We start from the raw sequence: 16326 nt of genomic DNA, 5'->3' as shown, positions 1-16326 counted from the left end.
ATCAAATTAATAGTAACTGCAATATGCAGATATTCAAACCCAGCTTTCTATGTTAACATATTTTCTGAAATTTAATTTAAAAGTGTTGCTTGGGCAATCTTTTGAAATGTTTAAACACAGTTAAACATGTTGTACTGAACTACTCTCTCATAAGGCTACAATAAAAAAGTAAAATGATGTTCCGAACCTGGAACCACTTAGCGTGGCGTAGAGCAGCCAGAGCGTCAAGGCATTTTTGCCTGTCCAAGACGTCCGGTGGGTCTTTCACCATACCCGAGGTTACATCTAAAATGGATTGAATTGGCAAAATGCAGTGAGGAATGGGTGTTTGACCAGGTAAGCAAGACACTTCCTTAAAGTAGCATCAGTGTCACATGAGCCATTTGAGAATTATTAGCACTTAAATGTTTTCAAGGAATTATTTTCCACATATTTACATAATCCCAACACCACAATGATCAAAAGAATAAAACTCTTAATTTAGAAATATAGTACTTTCTGCAAATATAAACCTTATCCACCAAAATAAAATCAACAGGAAGGATTACTGGATACAGTGCACCAGCACAAAGATGACAAGACAAAAAGGAACACAAAAATCCACCTTAATAAATGAGAATGTACAAAAACTGAGTTGGTTCAGTATTTTAAATGGTCACAGGTTATTCTGGGGCTAATACAGCAAAGAATTAATGATAAATATGAAAACGACAACATAGTAATAATTACAAAAAAATAAAGAGGCAAAAATTGGCATTTTTAAGAGTTCAATATTTTCTCTTCCACAAGATTTTTAGTTGTAAGAAAATAAGAAATGCTCTTTAAAATTCAAAGTTCCCATCAAGTGTTCCAAAGAATAACTGAAGAGAAACAATGGGTAATGTAGAAAAGGGAAACAGGACCTAGCATAGTTAAAAAGAGTAAGTATAGAGTAGAAAAGATGGAGTAAAACAGAATGCTTTGATGATAATATGTAGGATCTAAGGTTATAATAACTGATTTTAATCAGACTATTACGTTAAAACATAGATGAGCAACATAAACCTTGAAAAGAAAATCTGAACCTAAACCATGACAAGAAGTCAACTTTACATTCACAAAAGTAGTTGGAGGGCCAACCTCATGTTTACCTAAACATATCTGTAAAATGTGTTTAACAGTAAATTTGCTAATCAAACTATTCACAAGTAAATAGCAATTAAATCCATCAAACTGGTGTGACTTTAACAGTATAAATATTTTCTAAATATGGGGAATTATATACCAGTCAGGTAATTGAATTTAACAGTCTTCTGTACCAAAACTATGTGGCATTTAGGATATAATTTAATAAATCATTGAGCATACCAAATGGAAGAGGGAAAAATAAGAAATATTTGAAAAAGAAAAAGTTAATGACAATTTTATTTTAAGAAGACTGTTGCAACTCTGGGCAAGTTACTTGATTAGATATTTTATATGACCACTCAAAAATCTTAAGAGATACTTGCCCCTATTTTGAGTAGCTAACATAGGAAAAGTATTTTAAAGCAATAAAAAATTCAATACTCTGTCTGGACATTCTATTTTTCGTTCTTACTCCTCAAATAATCAGATGGCATAGATTTTTCAGAAAATCCAGATCATCAAAGAGCACTACTGGTATTCTGAGAATGAATGCTAAGAGGAATCTGGGTAGTCAAACTATTAAGACAAAAGTATTAGTTACTTTTTTAAAGTGGTAATCGCAAAACCTGCAAGACCAACTAGTGAATTCAGAAATATATTGAACATAAGAAGTGAGCTATTCTGAGATAAGAAAAAGGAACACAGACAAGCTCAGCTAAGAAAGGAAAAAAGGAAAAAAGAACAACAAAAAACTCACTCCCCAAAGCTGGGTTACAGAACATGCTGAAAGGCCCTCTTTTCCATGTTTCTATTTATTCATATTATTTGCTAAAGCTAGAATGCAAATAGGTGACAATGTGCAATCTCTTTCTAAATTTTTTCCTGAATTTCTAATGTTAATTCAGAATGTTATAATTTCCTCCAAAATGGAAGAAATTTTTCTTTCTGCATACAAGCATTCATAACTTTGAAAATTTTAATTAAATGATACAATTTCAAAGATGCCAAGACACCTATTGCAATTTAAAAACAAATTAAGAGCTAGAAAATTTCTGTTAAATTTAGAGTGTGGATTTTTGCACCCATTTTATATTTTAAGTGGATTAACCCCTTATATATACTGTACTAAAATCATACTTGTTGCCTATTACCCAGTTAAAACAAAACAAAAATTAGTTAATTTATTTTAAAGAAAATTCTTATCCTACATGAATGTATTCCATAGATTTTAAGGGGTTAATCACCAGTTAGAAAACATGCTGTGTCCACACTATTTTATAAATACAAGTTAATGGGAATATATTAATTTAAATTAACATGGTTATGTAAAAGATATATAATCCACCCAACCATTTAAAAACTAGTGTGAACACTGCTCAATTCTAAAAGAGACAAAGACAAAAACAGCCACACAGAAGACAATAAATGCCAGGCTCTGCATCCAAAATCCTTTCTTAACCAAATGGCAGGTGTGACACTGAGCTTTTGAAAACCTTGGTCAAAAATCCTTCCGATGTCTTGGCAGCAACCCCTGACAGGAATCAATCCCTCTGCTAGAAGGCTTTGGACCGGGCCTGATAAGCTACAGGTGGAAAGAAACACACACAATACTTGACTTGCTGCAGAAAACACTCTGTAGCAAGGGTTAGAGCATTTTGAACATTTCAAACTTCAAGTCAATTAAACATTTACTTAATATTATTAACTGTCAAACACAGTACCATAAAATAGATATCATGCGTTTAACAGTTATTTGACATTTATTTCCTTTAAATCAGTTTTGGTATTAAATAGGACCATTACGCATTAAAGAGGCTACCACACTATGCGCAAGTCTCAAGTCGCATGATTTACAATCACTCTTCCGGCAAAGCCTTCCTTACCCCTGTACTAACTCCCCAAAGCAAGCTATAGGCTTAAATGATTTTAAGACACAGAGCATTGGGAGCTGCAGTGAGAGAGAATACATACCGTTATTCTGCAGCAAGAAAGAAGCAATCTTCATAATGAAGCTAAAGACATGGTTTACTGCAGTTATCTGCAGCAAGGAACACTCTATCAATGCTTCTATACTTTTGGCATATCCAACTTTTCAGCTCAGTGTCTTGAAGTAAAATCTTTCCATTTTGAACTACCATTTCTCTCAACATAATATTTACAAAATTCAGAACAATAATTCTAAGATAAGTCAAGTCTGGGTCAGACAAAAATATAATTTTGTTTCCTTTAGAGGGATAGATTATTAAACATTCTACTACAAAAATGATAGCACTGACTTTAGATTTTTGAAACATAATAAAATGACTTGATACTGTACAAATTAAACAGCCTAATTATAATTGGACAAAATATGCTCTGAAATAAAATTAATGGTTATACAAGTATTTCATACTAAATACAGCAACTTTTATTTATAACATATCATATTAGAAGATTTATTTTTCTGAATCCTAAGACTCAAATGCTGCATATGAATCGACCAAATTGGCTCAGGAACTATTTTGCCAGCAATACCCACAGCTAGACCTTGAGTGGAAATTCATGTTCATATAAAAGATCCTTTACACAAAACACACTTATTTTAAAAATGCAAATGTTATAGAATATACAAGTCCTGACACATTGTATATAGAAAGTATGCAAAATTAGACAGGTCTTCCAATGGTGTCATTAATAAAATGTTCTTTTCCTGGGCTGTAGAAAGCCCAGTGCCTTAAAAAAATTGCTTTGCTATAAGAAAATAATTTTAAAATGACTGTAATTGATAGACTACTGATGCTATATTAGATAATTTTAATATTCAATATATAGTATTCTTTTCTCCTATATAAATACCACAAAGGAATATTACTGTAGGCTATAACTCCATAATCAACAAGTTAAGATGTACAAAAACAACATGAAAGGAAACAAAGTAAATTTTATCTGACCCATAAAACAACAGAACCAACATACTGCAGACACTGACCATGCTTTTTGGCTTAAGCTTTTGAAGCTTTGAAAATGTTACAGAATAGTCCCTAAAGCAACATTGCTGGCACTGGCAGGATGTAAGTCTACAATTGTGAAGTAAATCTTGACTTGTACTGTCTCTCACTAACTACACCTACACCACTTATTTTCCAACATCTCTAGGATATTAGTGGGGTCAAATGCCCAAATCTATGTGTGTTAGGTATTCTGCATTTATGGAGCACTCCAAACCAAAGAATAACCTCAGAGAACTAGAAATATTTTTACTACAGGACAAGCCAAATTCATAATTACATATAACAATGCATCTAAAAATATAACTTATGGGTATTTAACCAATTTTATTTCTGAAGCTTTTGTCTTTTTTTCTAAGACAAGGCAAGAACTTCTTAAAAGAAGTTAAATTTGTGGCCCCTTACTAGCAACATTTAATTTTTTCATGTGTCGCAACTATACCGGTAAGAATAATTTTGAGCTTATTTTTTTCCAGAAATCTGAGGTTAGCAAGAAAAGAAAAAAATCAAGAAAGTCAATAATACCATGAGTGTTTCATATTATAAAAAGTACAATACTAAAAAGAGCATTTATTTTCTGGGAAATAATCTTAAGTAAAACTGGTCACTATATAAGTCAAATCCATCAACTTCATATTAATGCCAGCATGTTGCCTTCTAGGGCTTAATGCCATCTTAAAGAGTAGATAAATAAAAAAATTAATAGAAAAGTAGAATGTTTAATGGCTTTCCAACCTCCTTCCCTCATGTTCTCTTCTCGAATAATTGGAGATGTAAGGGTGATAGTGACTTGCATTTTAGGTTCCACACATGAATTCAAAATTATTGCCGCTTCAGACACAGCGCATTTTATGTCATACTTCTCAGGACTTATAACCTATGTAAGGAAGAGTACAAAATATTAGTTGGGCCTTTTACATCTCAAACAAAGCAGTTTCATTATGGCTCTTTCTTCTTTTTTTAGCGAGAAAGAGAAGAGGAAGAAGAGAAGAGGAAGAGAAGGGGGAGAAGAGGAGAAAGAGAAAGAGAGAGAGAGAGAGATGAGAAGCATCAACTCGTAGTTGCGTCACTTTAGTTGTTCAATGACTGCTTCTCTTATGTGTCTTGACTGGGGGGCTCAAGCCAAGCCAGTGATTCCTTGCTCAAACCAGCAGCCTTTGGCTAAACTCTATGATGCCACGGCTCAAGCTGGCGATCTCAGGGTTTGGAACCTGAGACTCGGTGTCCCAGGTCGATGTTCTCCCACCAGTCAGGCCATTAGGGCTTTTTCATTTGTCCACTACCATAATGACTTTATAAAAACTAGATCATATAACACTCCCTCCAAGAAACTTTGTAATTAATGCAAATATCACTGAACCATTTGAACTATTGCTCCACTTTCCTTTTACAATTCTTTGAATTCTCTTATACCTATTTCTGTAAAATGAAGACAGTAATTCTATTCTATAGGATTGTTGGAGGATTCAATGAATTAACTACACTGAAGCACTTAAACACAAATGTAAACTATGACAATAATGACAATGAAGAATTCTATTTCTCTTGCTTATCTACCACTTGTATAAGTACAGACTGATAAGGAAAGAATAGTCTACTTTTCTGTTAACTGTTTAACTGGTAATTATTCACTTAGGATATAACATTTCCTGCTTTGTGGTTTTACTAAGGACCACAATTAGGATCAAGAGGTTTCTTGCAAATTTACCTAATTCTGCCAAGGTCCTCAAATCTCTTCCTCTCTCTCATTGCCCAAGCAGCCTCAACAGAGGGGTACAAGTAGATAGTGTCAATTCTACTGGCTCCTAATCCTTAGACTCACCCACAATAAGAAACTTCAGCCCTGGCTGGATAGCTCAGTTGGTTGGAGCATCAACCCAAAGCACATAGGTTGCTGGTTCGATCCCTGCTCAGGGCACATACAGGAACAGATTGATATTCCTGTCGCTCCCTCCCTCCCTCTCTCATTAAAATCAATAAAAAAAAAATAAAAAAGGAACTTCACATCTGAAACAATGGTAATAACAAAGCAAACAACAGTAAGTGCCAGAGTTGTCAGGGCTTAAACTCAAGCGTATTTCATTATTCCCTTGTTATTAGTTCCTCGGCTGTGATCAGGTACTATTTATTCTTTCGCATTACTATACAATACACATTACCAGTAAATGTCAATCCTTGGATTTAGAATGTCTAATTAAATTGAAAGGTTCTGAAATAAGTTTTATACATTAAATTATTAAAGGAATCTTTATTTTAAATCTCAATCTGAGATTCTGACAAGCTAAGCAAAAAACTTTTAAATACTCAATCTTAAAAGAAATTGCTTTTTGTAGGGCCAAAAGGGGATATTTTAATAATTGTGCATTCCCATGATTTGCTAAATGGACACCAGAGAAGTAATTCCTACCATTGTAACAGATGAAAATTGAAAATAATTACAATAAAACTGGGGAAAATCAAATCAGAAAGACTCTGTATTTTATTAAAAACATATTCAACTAAGTAAGCAAGAGGTTCATGATTTTTTTTAAAAAAATTTAAGCTTGCCTGACCAGGCGGTGGCGCAGTGGATAGAGCGTTGGACTCGGATGCCGAGGACCCAGGTTCGAGACCCCGAGGTTGCCAGCTTGAGTGTGGGCTCATCTGGTTTGAGCAAAGCTCACCAGCTTGGACCTAAGGCTCAAGCAAGGGGTTACTCGCTCTGCTGTAGCCCCATGATCAAGGCAGATATGAGAAAGCAATCAATGAACAGCTAAGGTGTCGCAATGAAAAACTGATGATTGATGATTCTCATCTCTCTCCATTCCTGTCTGTCTGTCCCTATCTAGCCCTCTCTCTGACTCTCTATCTGTAAAAAAAAAAAAAAAAAAAAAAAAAAATCAAGCTTGCTATACACAAGCTTTGTTTTTTAAAAAATCTCTTTCTGTTCGGAACAACTTTCTCTCTGGTGATTTAAAACTTGAGAAAAAGAACAGGAAGAGGACATAAAATTTTATATTTTAAAATAAATTTGCAAGATGGCTTCATGCCAAATACAAGCATCATAAAATCTAAAAAGACAAAGTAGAAAATAGCGTTACCAATTTGCACAACCAAGAAAAAATGCATCCCTGGCCAACTGGCTCAGTGGTAGAGCATTGGCCTGACATGTGGATGTCCCAGGTTTGATTTCAGGTAAGGGCACACAAGAAAAGCAACCATCTGCTTCTCCATCCTTCCCCCTCTACTCCCTCCCCTCAGCCATGGCTTGACTGGTTTGAACGCAATGGCCCCAGATGGGCAGAGCATTGGGCAGAGCATCAGGCCCAGCCAGAGGTTGCCAGGTGGATCCCGGTAGGGGAGCACGAGGGAGTCGGTCTATGTCCTCTCCTCTCACTTTGAAAACAAGGAAAAAAATATATAAATAAATAAAATTCAATACAGAAAGTCAAGCCAAAAATTTAAAAGCTGACTTAGGTTTAAGCTGAAGCACATTTAGTCCTGCCAAAACTTCTAAGCTTGACAATGGGTAAAATGAACATTTCTATAATACTTACAGCAAGCTGTTTGGGTAGGTTTTCTGCAATACGGCTTAATAATGTCTTTGAAGGTTTCTCTGAGCATAGCAAAACAAGGTTGACATTTCTATCTCCTCGGAGAAGTAATCCTTTTGCCAATACTCCCACTCGCAAAACTCCTTTTAAAGCTCTGAAGTATAATCAAATTGTATTATGACATTTCTTTTCTCAACAGAACCATGATAGTCGCTGAACACACAAATGTAAATTAAATAACTTATATACTATTAAATTTATCACCAACTACAGTATAAAACATTTAATTTATTTTTAGAAGCACCTTTCATTTAGATAATCTAGTTGAGTCCTCACAGGGATGACTGAAAAGCAAAAAACAATAATGCTTCTGTGTCACATTTTACAAGTTAGAATAGTCATTTCTAAAATTATACAAAAATATTTCCAAATAAAGGGAGCATGAAGTTATAGATCGCAATGCAACACTTGATATAAAAGCTGCGGTAAAGCTTAGGCTTATTCATGCTTTACAGTTAATGTATTAAGGAAAAAAAGTTGCAAAAACAAAGACTGGATGTGGAACAGATGCAATAAATAAATATAACTCAACAGCCGATAAATGCAATTAGAAACTACACAGGTGGCTTTGAAAACAGACTCAAAACAGTTTTATATAAATTTAAATAACATGTGAATTTACAAAATTGAAGATTGTATGGAATTATGAATTTCTCATTTTAACAAAAAGCAGTTCATTAGATAACTAACCAAAGCATGACAAGACAGGTAGACTCACACCAGAGTATTTAATCTTTGCAACTTTTATCTCAAGTGTAAGTCCATGTAAGGAAAAGCAAAAACATACAAAGTAGATAACTGAAAACACACCTGTCTTTACCTCCCTCTTTCTTATCATCTCCCTCTTTGCTCTTGCTCTTTTCATGTTCAGACAAACTGTCTGAAACAAGTTTCAAAGCACGTTCAGTGATAGAAACAATTTTCTGAACTGCCTGTAATTCCTCTTCAGTTGGGTAAATAGTTGCGTGTTTTGTCATTACATAACGGTCATCAGATGAATCAGGACGACGTAGAGGCTACAGAAAAAAATAGTTACTTCATTTTAAAAAATGTTTCCTGAGCAAAAGCAGACTATTTTTAAAATTTACATATTTGTCATATCTTCTCAATAACAAAGTCAATTATGCAAAATGTCCATTTAAAACTATCTTTTCCTTTTTTCCATTTCAACAACAAAGATCAAATTATTGAAAGTTATACTACCTAGAATATGTATGTATGTACATATATTTTCCCTCAAGTATGTAAAATTCTAATACACACCAGCTAAAGTTATAATACTGTTTTACTCAACTTTAAAAACCAGTGATTCTGAAACATTTTTTTGCCTTTAATGTTATACAGATGCTTGTTCTGTGTAAAGACAAATGAGAGGCCCTGGCTAGTTGGCTCAGTGGTAGCGCGTCGGCCTGGTGTGCGGAAGTCCCGGGTTCAATTTCCGGCCAAGGCACACAGAAGCACCCATCTGCTTCTCCACCCCTCCCCCTCTCCTTCCTCTCTGTCTCTCTCTTTCCCTCCCGCAGCGAGGCTCCATTGGAGCAAAGATGGCCCGGGCGCTGGGGATGGCTCCTTGGCCACTGCCCCAGGTGCTAGAGTGGCTCTGGTCGCAACAGAGCGACGCCCCGGAGGGGCAGTGCATCACCCCCTGGTGGGCAGAGCGTCGCCCCCTGGTGGGTGTGCCGGGTGGATCCCGGTCGGGCGCATGTGGGAGTCTGTCTGACTGTCTCTCCCCATTTCCAGCTTCAAAAAATACAAAAAAAAAAAAGAATCAACCAATAAATGCATAAATAAGTGGAATAACAAATTGGGGCTTCTCCTCCCTCACTTACTCTTTCTAGAATCAATTACTAAAACATAATAGGTGGATGCTAGATCACTGCCCCCCCCAAAAAAACCCAGAGGAAATATTCTAAATCAGATGTAAAAGTTACATTGAAATTACTTAGTCCAAGAATTAGTCCTCCAAACTGTTATATTCTAATGCCGAACCAATGTTACATTTTCACTCCCACATAAACAAAGTGGACACTCACTGCAGGTCCCTGTGGCTGAGGAGGCATGCCTGGTCGGACTCCCAGAAGGCCTAGCGGACCTGGGGGACCATGAGGATAGCCACCATCAGGCATTCGGCGGCGATCATCCCAATGATGTTGTTCTTCCTCCATTCTTCTCCAGTACATATCTTCTTCATAACGTCTGAAACACAGAGTGACATTACAAACCTATAAGAAAAATATAATTTGCCTAATCTGTGGTGGCGCAGTGGATAAAGTGTTGACCTGGAATGCTGAGGTCACTGGTTTAAAACCCTGGGCTTGCCCAGTCAAAGCACATGAGAAGCAACTACTACAAGTTGTTGTTGTTGTTTTTTTTGTTTGTTTTTTGTATTTTTCTGAAGCTGGAAACAGGGAGGCAGTCAGACAGACTCCCGCATGCTCCCGACCGGGATCCACCCGGCATGCCCACCAGGGGGCGATGCTCTGCCCATTTGTTGTGACCAGAGCCATTCTAGCGCCTGAGGCAGAGGCCAAGGAGCCATCCCCAGCGCCCGGGCCATCTTTTGCTACAATGGAGCCTCGGTTGAGGGAAGGGAAGAGAGAGACAAAGAGGAAGGAGAGGGGGAGGGGTGGAGAAGCAGATGGGCGCCTCTCCTGTGTGCCCTGGCCGGGAATCGAACCCGGGACTTCTGCATGCCAGGCCTACGCTCTACCACCGAGCCAACCAGCCAGGGGCAACTACTACAAGTTGATGCTTGCTGTTCCTCCCCCCACCCTCCCTCTCTCTCAAATCAATAAATAAAATCTTAAAAAAAAAATAGAACCCAAGAACTTATATCAATAATGACATAAAAAGCAATTAAAAAATCTAAATCAATCTTGCTAACACCGTTTCCCCTTTTGTATCCAATTTCCCTTATTTGCTTTTATTTAGAAGGAAGTAGTGGAAGTGAATGGAAGTGAGAAGAGAAGGTGAGAATACAAAAGGAAAAGCGAAACAAAATTTCATAGTTTGAGGTCAAAGGTGAAAGAATACGCATCAGAAGCTTTAGTTCCTTCCAACTTAAATGCCTACCTAATGTGGCCAAATCAATAATGTGTATGAGTGAAAGATTCAAAATACATAGACATTTAGGAATTTCTTCGTGTATCCAAAAAACTATGCTATTTTTTCCTTAGAGAGAACTCTTAAAGACTATCTTTAATTTCCCCATTTAAGATACAGGTTGAGGCAAAGACATTTCTCTACTATGAGGAACAACAATAGTGTAAGACAATAATAAATGGCACCTCATACTCTGTCTCATTCTAGGGAATATAGTGATAGAGACTGTGGTAAAAGTAGAAAGCACATGTTCTAGCTAGAGACAATGGTTGACTCAGCTCCTACTAATTACTGTCATAATATACTGCTCACAAAAGTTTGGGGATATTTAAAAATGAGTATGAAGCAATAAAATATCATCTAGTGACCTGCGGTGGCGCAGTGGTTAAAAGCGTTGACCTGGAACACTGAGTTCTCGGGTTTGAAACCCCAGGCTTCCCTGGTCAAGGCACATATGGGAGTTGATGCTTTCTGCTCCTCCCTCCCTTCTCTCTGTCTCTGTCTCCTCTCTCTAAAATGAATAAATAAAATCTAAAAAAAAAAAAAAATTAAAATTCAGTTAAAAAAAAAAAAGAAAGTATCACCTAGTTTTTTGTAAGCAGTGTACATGCTATAATCTCAAGGTCCCCAGGATTTTAATGGTTTTAAATGTCTCTGATGTTGGTCATGAATGTTAGTTCAGATTGAAAAACAATCATGTATATCAGCTCCGGCCAGATAGATTGGTTGTTTAAAGCATCGTCCTGAAGTGCAGATTGCCAGTTCACCCGTGGTCAGGGCACACACAGGAACGAATCAATGTTTCTGTCTCTCTCTCTCCCTTCCTCTCTTGATAAAAATCAATAAATTAAAACAAAACCAAAAACAAACACCTATATATATCAAATAAAACACCCACAGGCTGAACTGGACTGTGGGTAGCTAGTATACAGCCTCTGCTTTCTTTTTAAATTTTTTTTTGAAGAGAGACAGAGAAAATCAGACAGTAAGGGAGAGTGATGAGAAGAATCAACTTGTAGTTGCGGCACTTTAGTTGTTCATTGATTGCTTCTCATATGTGCCTTGATTGGGGGAGGGGGAGATCAAGCCAAGCCAGTGACCCCTTGCTCAAGCCAGCAACCTTGAGCTTTGAGCCAGCGATCACAGAATCATGTCAATGATCCCATGTTCAAGCCAGTGACCCCATGCTCAAGCTGGATGAGCCTGTGTTCCAGTTGGCAACCTTGAGGTTTTGAACCTGGGACACCTCAGCGTCCCAAGTCAACGCTCTATCCACTGTACCACTACGGGTCAGGCCTCTGCATTAATGGTCAACATTTTCAGAATCTAACTTCTTTTCTTTTTTCAGTGAGAGGAGGGCAGGCAGAGACAGACTCCGTGCATGTACCACGACTGGGATCCACCAGGCAAGTCCACTTGGGTCCCTGCCCATCTGGGGCGTTGCTCTATTGCTCAGCAAACAAGCTCTTCTTAGCACCTGAGGCAGAGACCATGGAGCCATGCTTAGTGCCCAGGGCCAACTTGCTCTAATTGAGCCATGGCTACAGGAGGGGATGAGAGAGCGAGAGAGAGAGAGAGAGAGAGAGAGAGAGAAAGAGAGAGAGAGAAAGAGAGAAAGAGAGAGAGAGAGAGAGAGAGAGAGAGAGAGAAGGAAACGAGAGAATCAAGAAGGGGAGGGGCAGAGAAGCGATGGGCACTTCTCCTGTGTAACTTGACCAGGAATCAAACCCAGGACATCCACAAACTGGGATAATGTTCTACCACTGAACCAACTGGCCAGGGCCTCTAACTTCTTTTCATCATCTCACCCTCTCTCAGTTTTATTCTTACTTCCAGCTTCAAACTAGGACACCAATAACTACCAAGAGAAATCATGTTTCTTAAGCAATATTTTGTAACAATAAACTTTTACCACACTTTCATGTTATTTAGGCATGAGAGGAAATGAATAAAAACAGCCTGAGCCTGCCCAGGTGTGGTACAGTGGATAGAGCAACAGCCTGGGGCGCTGAGGACCTAGGTTCGAAACCTCGAGGTTACCAGCTTGAGAAGGGGGTCAGACATGACTGGCACACAAATACTCATAGTACGAATGGCAGCAGTATTCATGATAGCCCCAAAGTGGAAACAACATAAGTGTTCATCAATCAATGTGCAAAATGTAGTACAGTCATAAAAAGAATCAATGTACTGACATATACAATAACATGCATGAACCTTGTAAATATTATGCTAAGTGAAAGTAGACAGACAAAAAAAGACTACATATTCTATGAGTCCATTTATATGAAATCTCCAGAATAGGCAAATCTACAGAGACAGATATGTATTAGTGGTTGCCTAGGGGCAGAGGGAGGGGTTGAGAGAAAAACAGTCAGTGGTTGCTAATGGGTTCGTGTTTTTAGGGGGAGGTGATGAAAATGTTTCTAAAATTGATTGTGGTGCATAACTGTGAATGTATGTGAACTGTACCATTTAAAGATATGTCAGTTAAATCAATAAATTGAAGATATCCCTGGAAGATAGTTTTCATTTTTCCTTCCTTATAGCCTCTAAATTTCTATCATAAACTTTCTTTTTAAAAAATACTTTAAGTGATGAGTACACAACACAATCAACAGTTCAAATGCTATAGAAATGTTTACCTGAAACCTATGTACTCTTATTGATCAATGTCATCCTATTAAATTTAATTTTTTAAATAATAAAAAAACAACAACACTAAGATGTCTAGGCTGTACCAAATCTTATATTCTATATTTAGCATGTTATAACCAAATGTTCAATTTTGCTTGTTTTAAACTAAGGCATTTATTTATAATATTAAACTATTTCTTCATGTATTTAGTACATACAAAATACTACTTAAACACATAATTCCTAATAAAAAGGCCATGGTCAAATATCAGAATAGTCAATAACTTAATTTAATGCATTTCTTTTCCAGACCTAGGCTCTTCCTGAAACGTGAAAATTAAAAGTACATTAAATATCCCTAGATAGCTTTGAATGGGAGTTACATACTTAGAATAGCTAAGTTTTTTAAAGAAAAGACTGAACCACTTATCATACTACTAAAGTTAAAGATATTACCTCATTTCCATTCTCCAACGTTCTTCTTCTTCTCTTCTTCGCCAGTACTCCTCTTTCTGCATTTGTTTCCTCATTTTCTCTTCTTGAATCTTTCTTGCTCGGATACTGGGCTTTACTTCTACTTGCAAATCTGGATTGACTTTTTTCTGTTAAGATACAAGACATTTCAAAAACAAGCACCCCCTCCAACAATCTACACATTTAAACATCATGCAACTCCACATATTCTTTCATCATAGAAGCTTTTAGTTGCAAATTTCCTATTATAAAAGAGCACAAACAGTATGTAAGCTGAGTCAGAGGCAAAATTCAGAATACATTAATAAACATTGTTTTTTCCCCCCTCCCACCCCCAAAATTCTTAATTGTCCAAGTATAAAATTACATATTGAGTATGTAAAAAGTACATCATTTAGTGCTGACCAACAGAAGAGATCCTTAGGGGACTAATGGATATTTAATTTTCCTTTATTTTTTTGGAAAACAGATGATTTTAAATGACTGAGTGTGGGGTTAAAGTTTCTTCTCAATGAAAAGTAGTGCCTTTAACAGACTATTTTAATTTTTACCAGCTCTGTTTTTAAGAGGAAACATGGATCTAATGCATTAGATTAGTTCAGCCTAATTAAAAACTTGATACATGCCTGACCAGGCGGTGGTGCAGAGGACAGAGTGTCGGACTGGGACATAGATGACCCAGGTTCAAAACTCTGGAGTCACTGGCTTGAGCATGGGCTCACCAGCTTGAGTGTGGAGTCACTGGCTTGAGCATGGAATCAGAGATGTGACCCTATGGTCGCTAGCTTGAGCTTAAAGGTTACTGGCTTGAGCAAGGAGTCACTTGCTCTGCTGTAGCCATCTTCCCCATCAAGGCACATATGAGAAAGCAATCAGTGAACAACTAATGTGCTGCAATGAAGAATTGATACCTCTCATCTCTCTCCCTTCCTGTCTATACCTATCTGTCCCTCTCTCTGTCTCTGTAAAAAAAAAAAAAAAAAATTTATACACAATATTTATTTAGTTATTTTTTAAATTTATTTTTAACTGAACATTTGAAGTGTTTTCAAAAAATTTCTCACCTCAAACTTCAATTTAGTGGGAATTCTACCGATGTAAAGTAGGTGAAGACTTGACACTTTTTAAAAATTTTTTATTAATTTTAATTTATTGCGTTAACATGGATTCAAGTGTCCCATTCAATATAACTCACTCACGCCACTCCCTTGTCCCCAATTATACTCCCCCCCCTCCACGGGCTTTGCTGTCCTATTTTCTGTATCTCTTGTTATGTATATATAATTTCACTAATCCCTTCACCTGCTTTGATCTTATCCCCTCATCCCCCTTTCCCTGACTGACCTGACACTTCTTTGAAAACACTTCATTATGTGTAGGAACTATCTTTACATGATTACTTGATCCAAGCAATGTTAAAATTTGGCCAGTAGCCAAAAATGATAAAATATAATTATAATCTTCTTACCTAAATATAACAAACTAATCAGCAAAAATCAACCACTGAATATTAAGTAAAACATAATACGCTAATCTTAGAGTAGGAGTTCATGGACTCAATGAGGTATGCTTAAATGTTTTGTTTTACATCAAGAATGTTCCAAACTGTTTAAAAAGAAAATAAAAAAAGTTGGTTGAAACTCTTACTCACTTTATACTGAAGTCTGTGTCTTCGCCCTTTTAAGTGCATTTCCTTAGCATTGGGATCATTAAAGCTGCACTCGCATAATTTACAATGGAATCGAATTACTTTTCCTTCATCATTTCGTACCTTGATGTAGGGGAAAAAAAATCCAAGAATCAAAACAAGAATGCTACAGTTAAATGTTTTATTCATATGGCCTCCCAGAATCTAAATCAAGAAATATAAAAACTGTCCTGGCCGGTTGGCTCAGTGGTAGAGCGTCGGCCTGGCGTGCAGAAGTCCTGGGTTCAATTTCCAGCCAAGGCACACAGAAGCACCCATCTGCTTCTCCACCCCTCCCCCTCTCCTTCCTCTCTGTCTCTCTCTTCCCCTCCCGCAGCGAGGCTCCATTGGAGCAAAGATGGCCCGGGCACTGGGGATGGCTCCTTGGCCTCTGCCCCAGGCACTGGAGTGGCTCTGGTCGCGACAGAGCAACCCCCCAGAGGGGCAGAGCATCGCTCCCTGGTGGGCATGCAGGTGGATCCCGGTCGGGCGCATGCAGGAGTCTGTCTGACTGTCTCTCCCCGTTTCCAGCTTTAGAAAAATACAAAAAAAAAAAAGAAAAAAAAAAAAAAAAGAAAAGAAATGTAAAAACTTAGTCTGAAGTGGTTTTATCGATATGGACATTGAAGTTCAGAGAACTTCTTTATGTTCTATAATAAAGAGTAAAGAATAGGCCCTGGCTGCCTGACCAGGCGGTGGCGCAGTGGATAGAGCATCGGACTGGAACTCGGGGGACCCA

At 37.3% G+C, this 16326-nt stretch overlaps 1 protein-coding gene across 3 annotated transcripts in view; it reads right to left on the bottom strand.

The window, feature by feature from the left end:
* ZFR (zinc finger RNA binding protein) overlaps positions 1–16326 on the bottom strand; it is an 87074-nt gene that overhangs the window by 27022 nt on the left and 43726 nt on the right. For 2 of the 3 annotated variants that reach the window (XM_066373778.1, XM_066373787.1), the window contains 7 exons: positions 15552–15671; positions 13883–14028; positions 9721–9883; positions 8498–8703; positions 7631–7781; positions 4830–4971; positions 188–285 (listed from right to left, as the gene is read on the bottom strand). In XM_066373778.1, the coding sequence (XP_066229875.1) occupies positions 188–285; positions 4830–4971; positions 7631–7781; positions 8498–8703; positions 9721–9883; positions 13883–14028; positions 15552–15671 (1026 nt within the window). The remainder of the gene's footprint in view (positions 1–187; positions 286–4829; positions 4972–7630; positions 7782–8497; positions 8704–9720; positions 9884–13882; positions 14029–15551; positions 15672–16326) is intronic. The other variant, XM_066373796.1, reaches the window with a different exon arrangement.

This window comes from Saccopteryx leptura, chromosome 1 (assembly GCF_036850995.1).
Source record: "Saccopteryx leptura isolate mSacLep1 chromosome 1, mSacLep1_pri_phased_curated, whole genome shotgun sequence".
NCBI lineage: Eukaryota > Metazoa > Chordata > Mammalia > Chiroptera > Emballonuridae > Saccopteryx > Saccopteryx leptura.
Note: the sequence above shows the minus strand (reverse complement) of the source record. Positions and strands in the feature narration are given on the sequence as shown.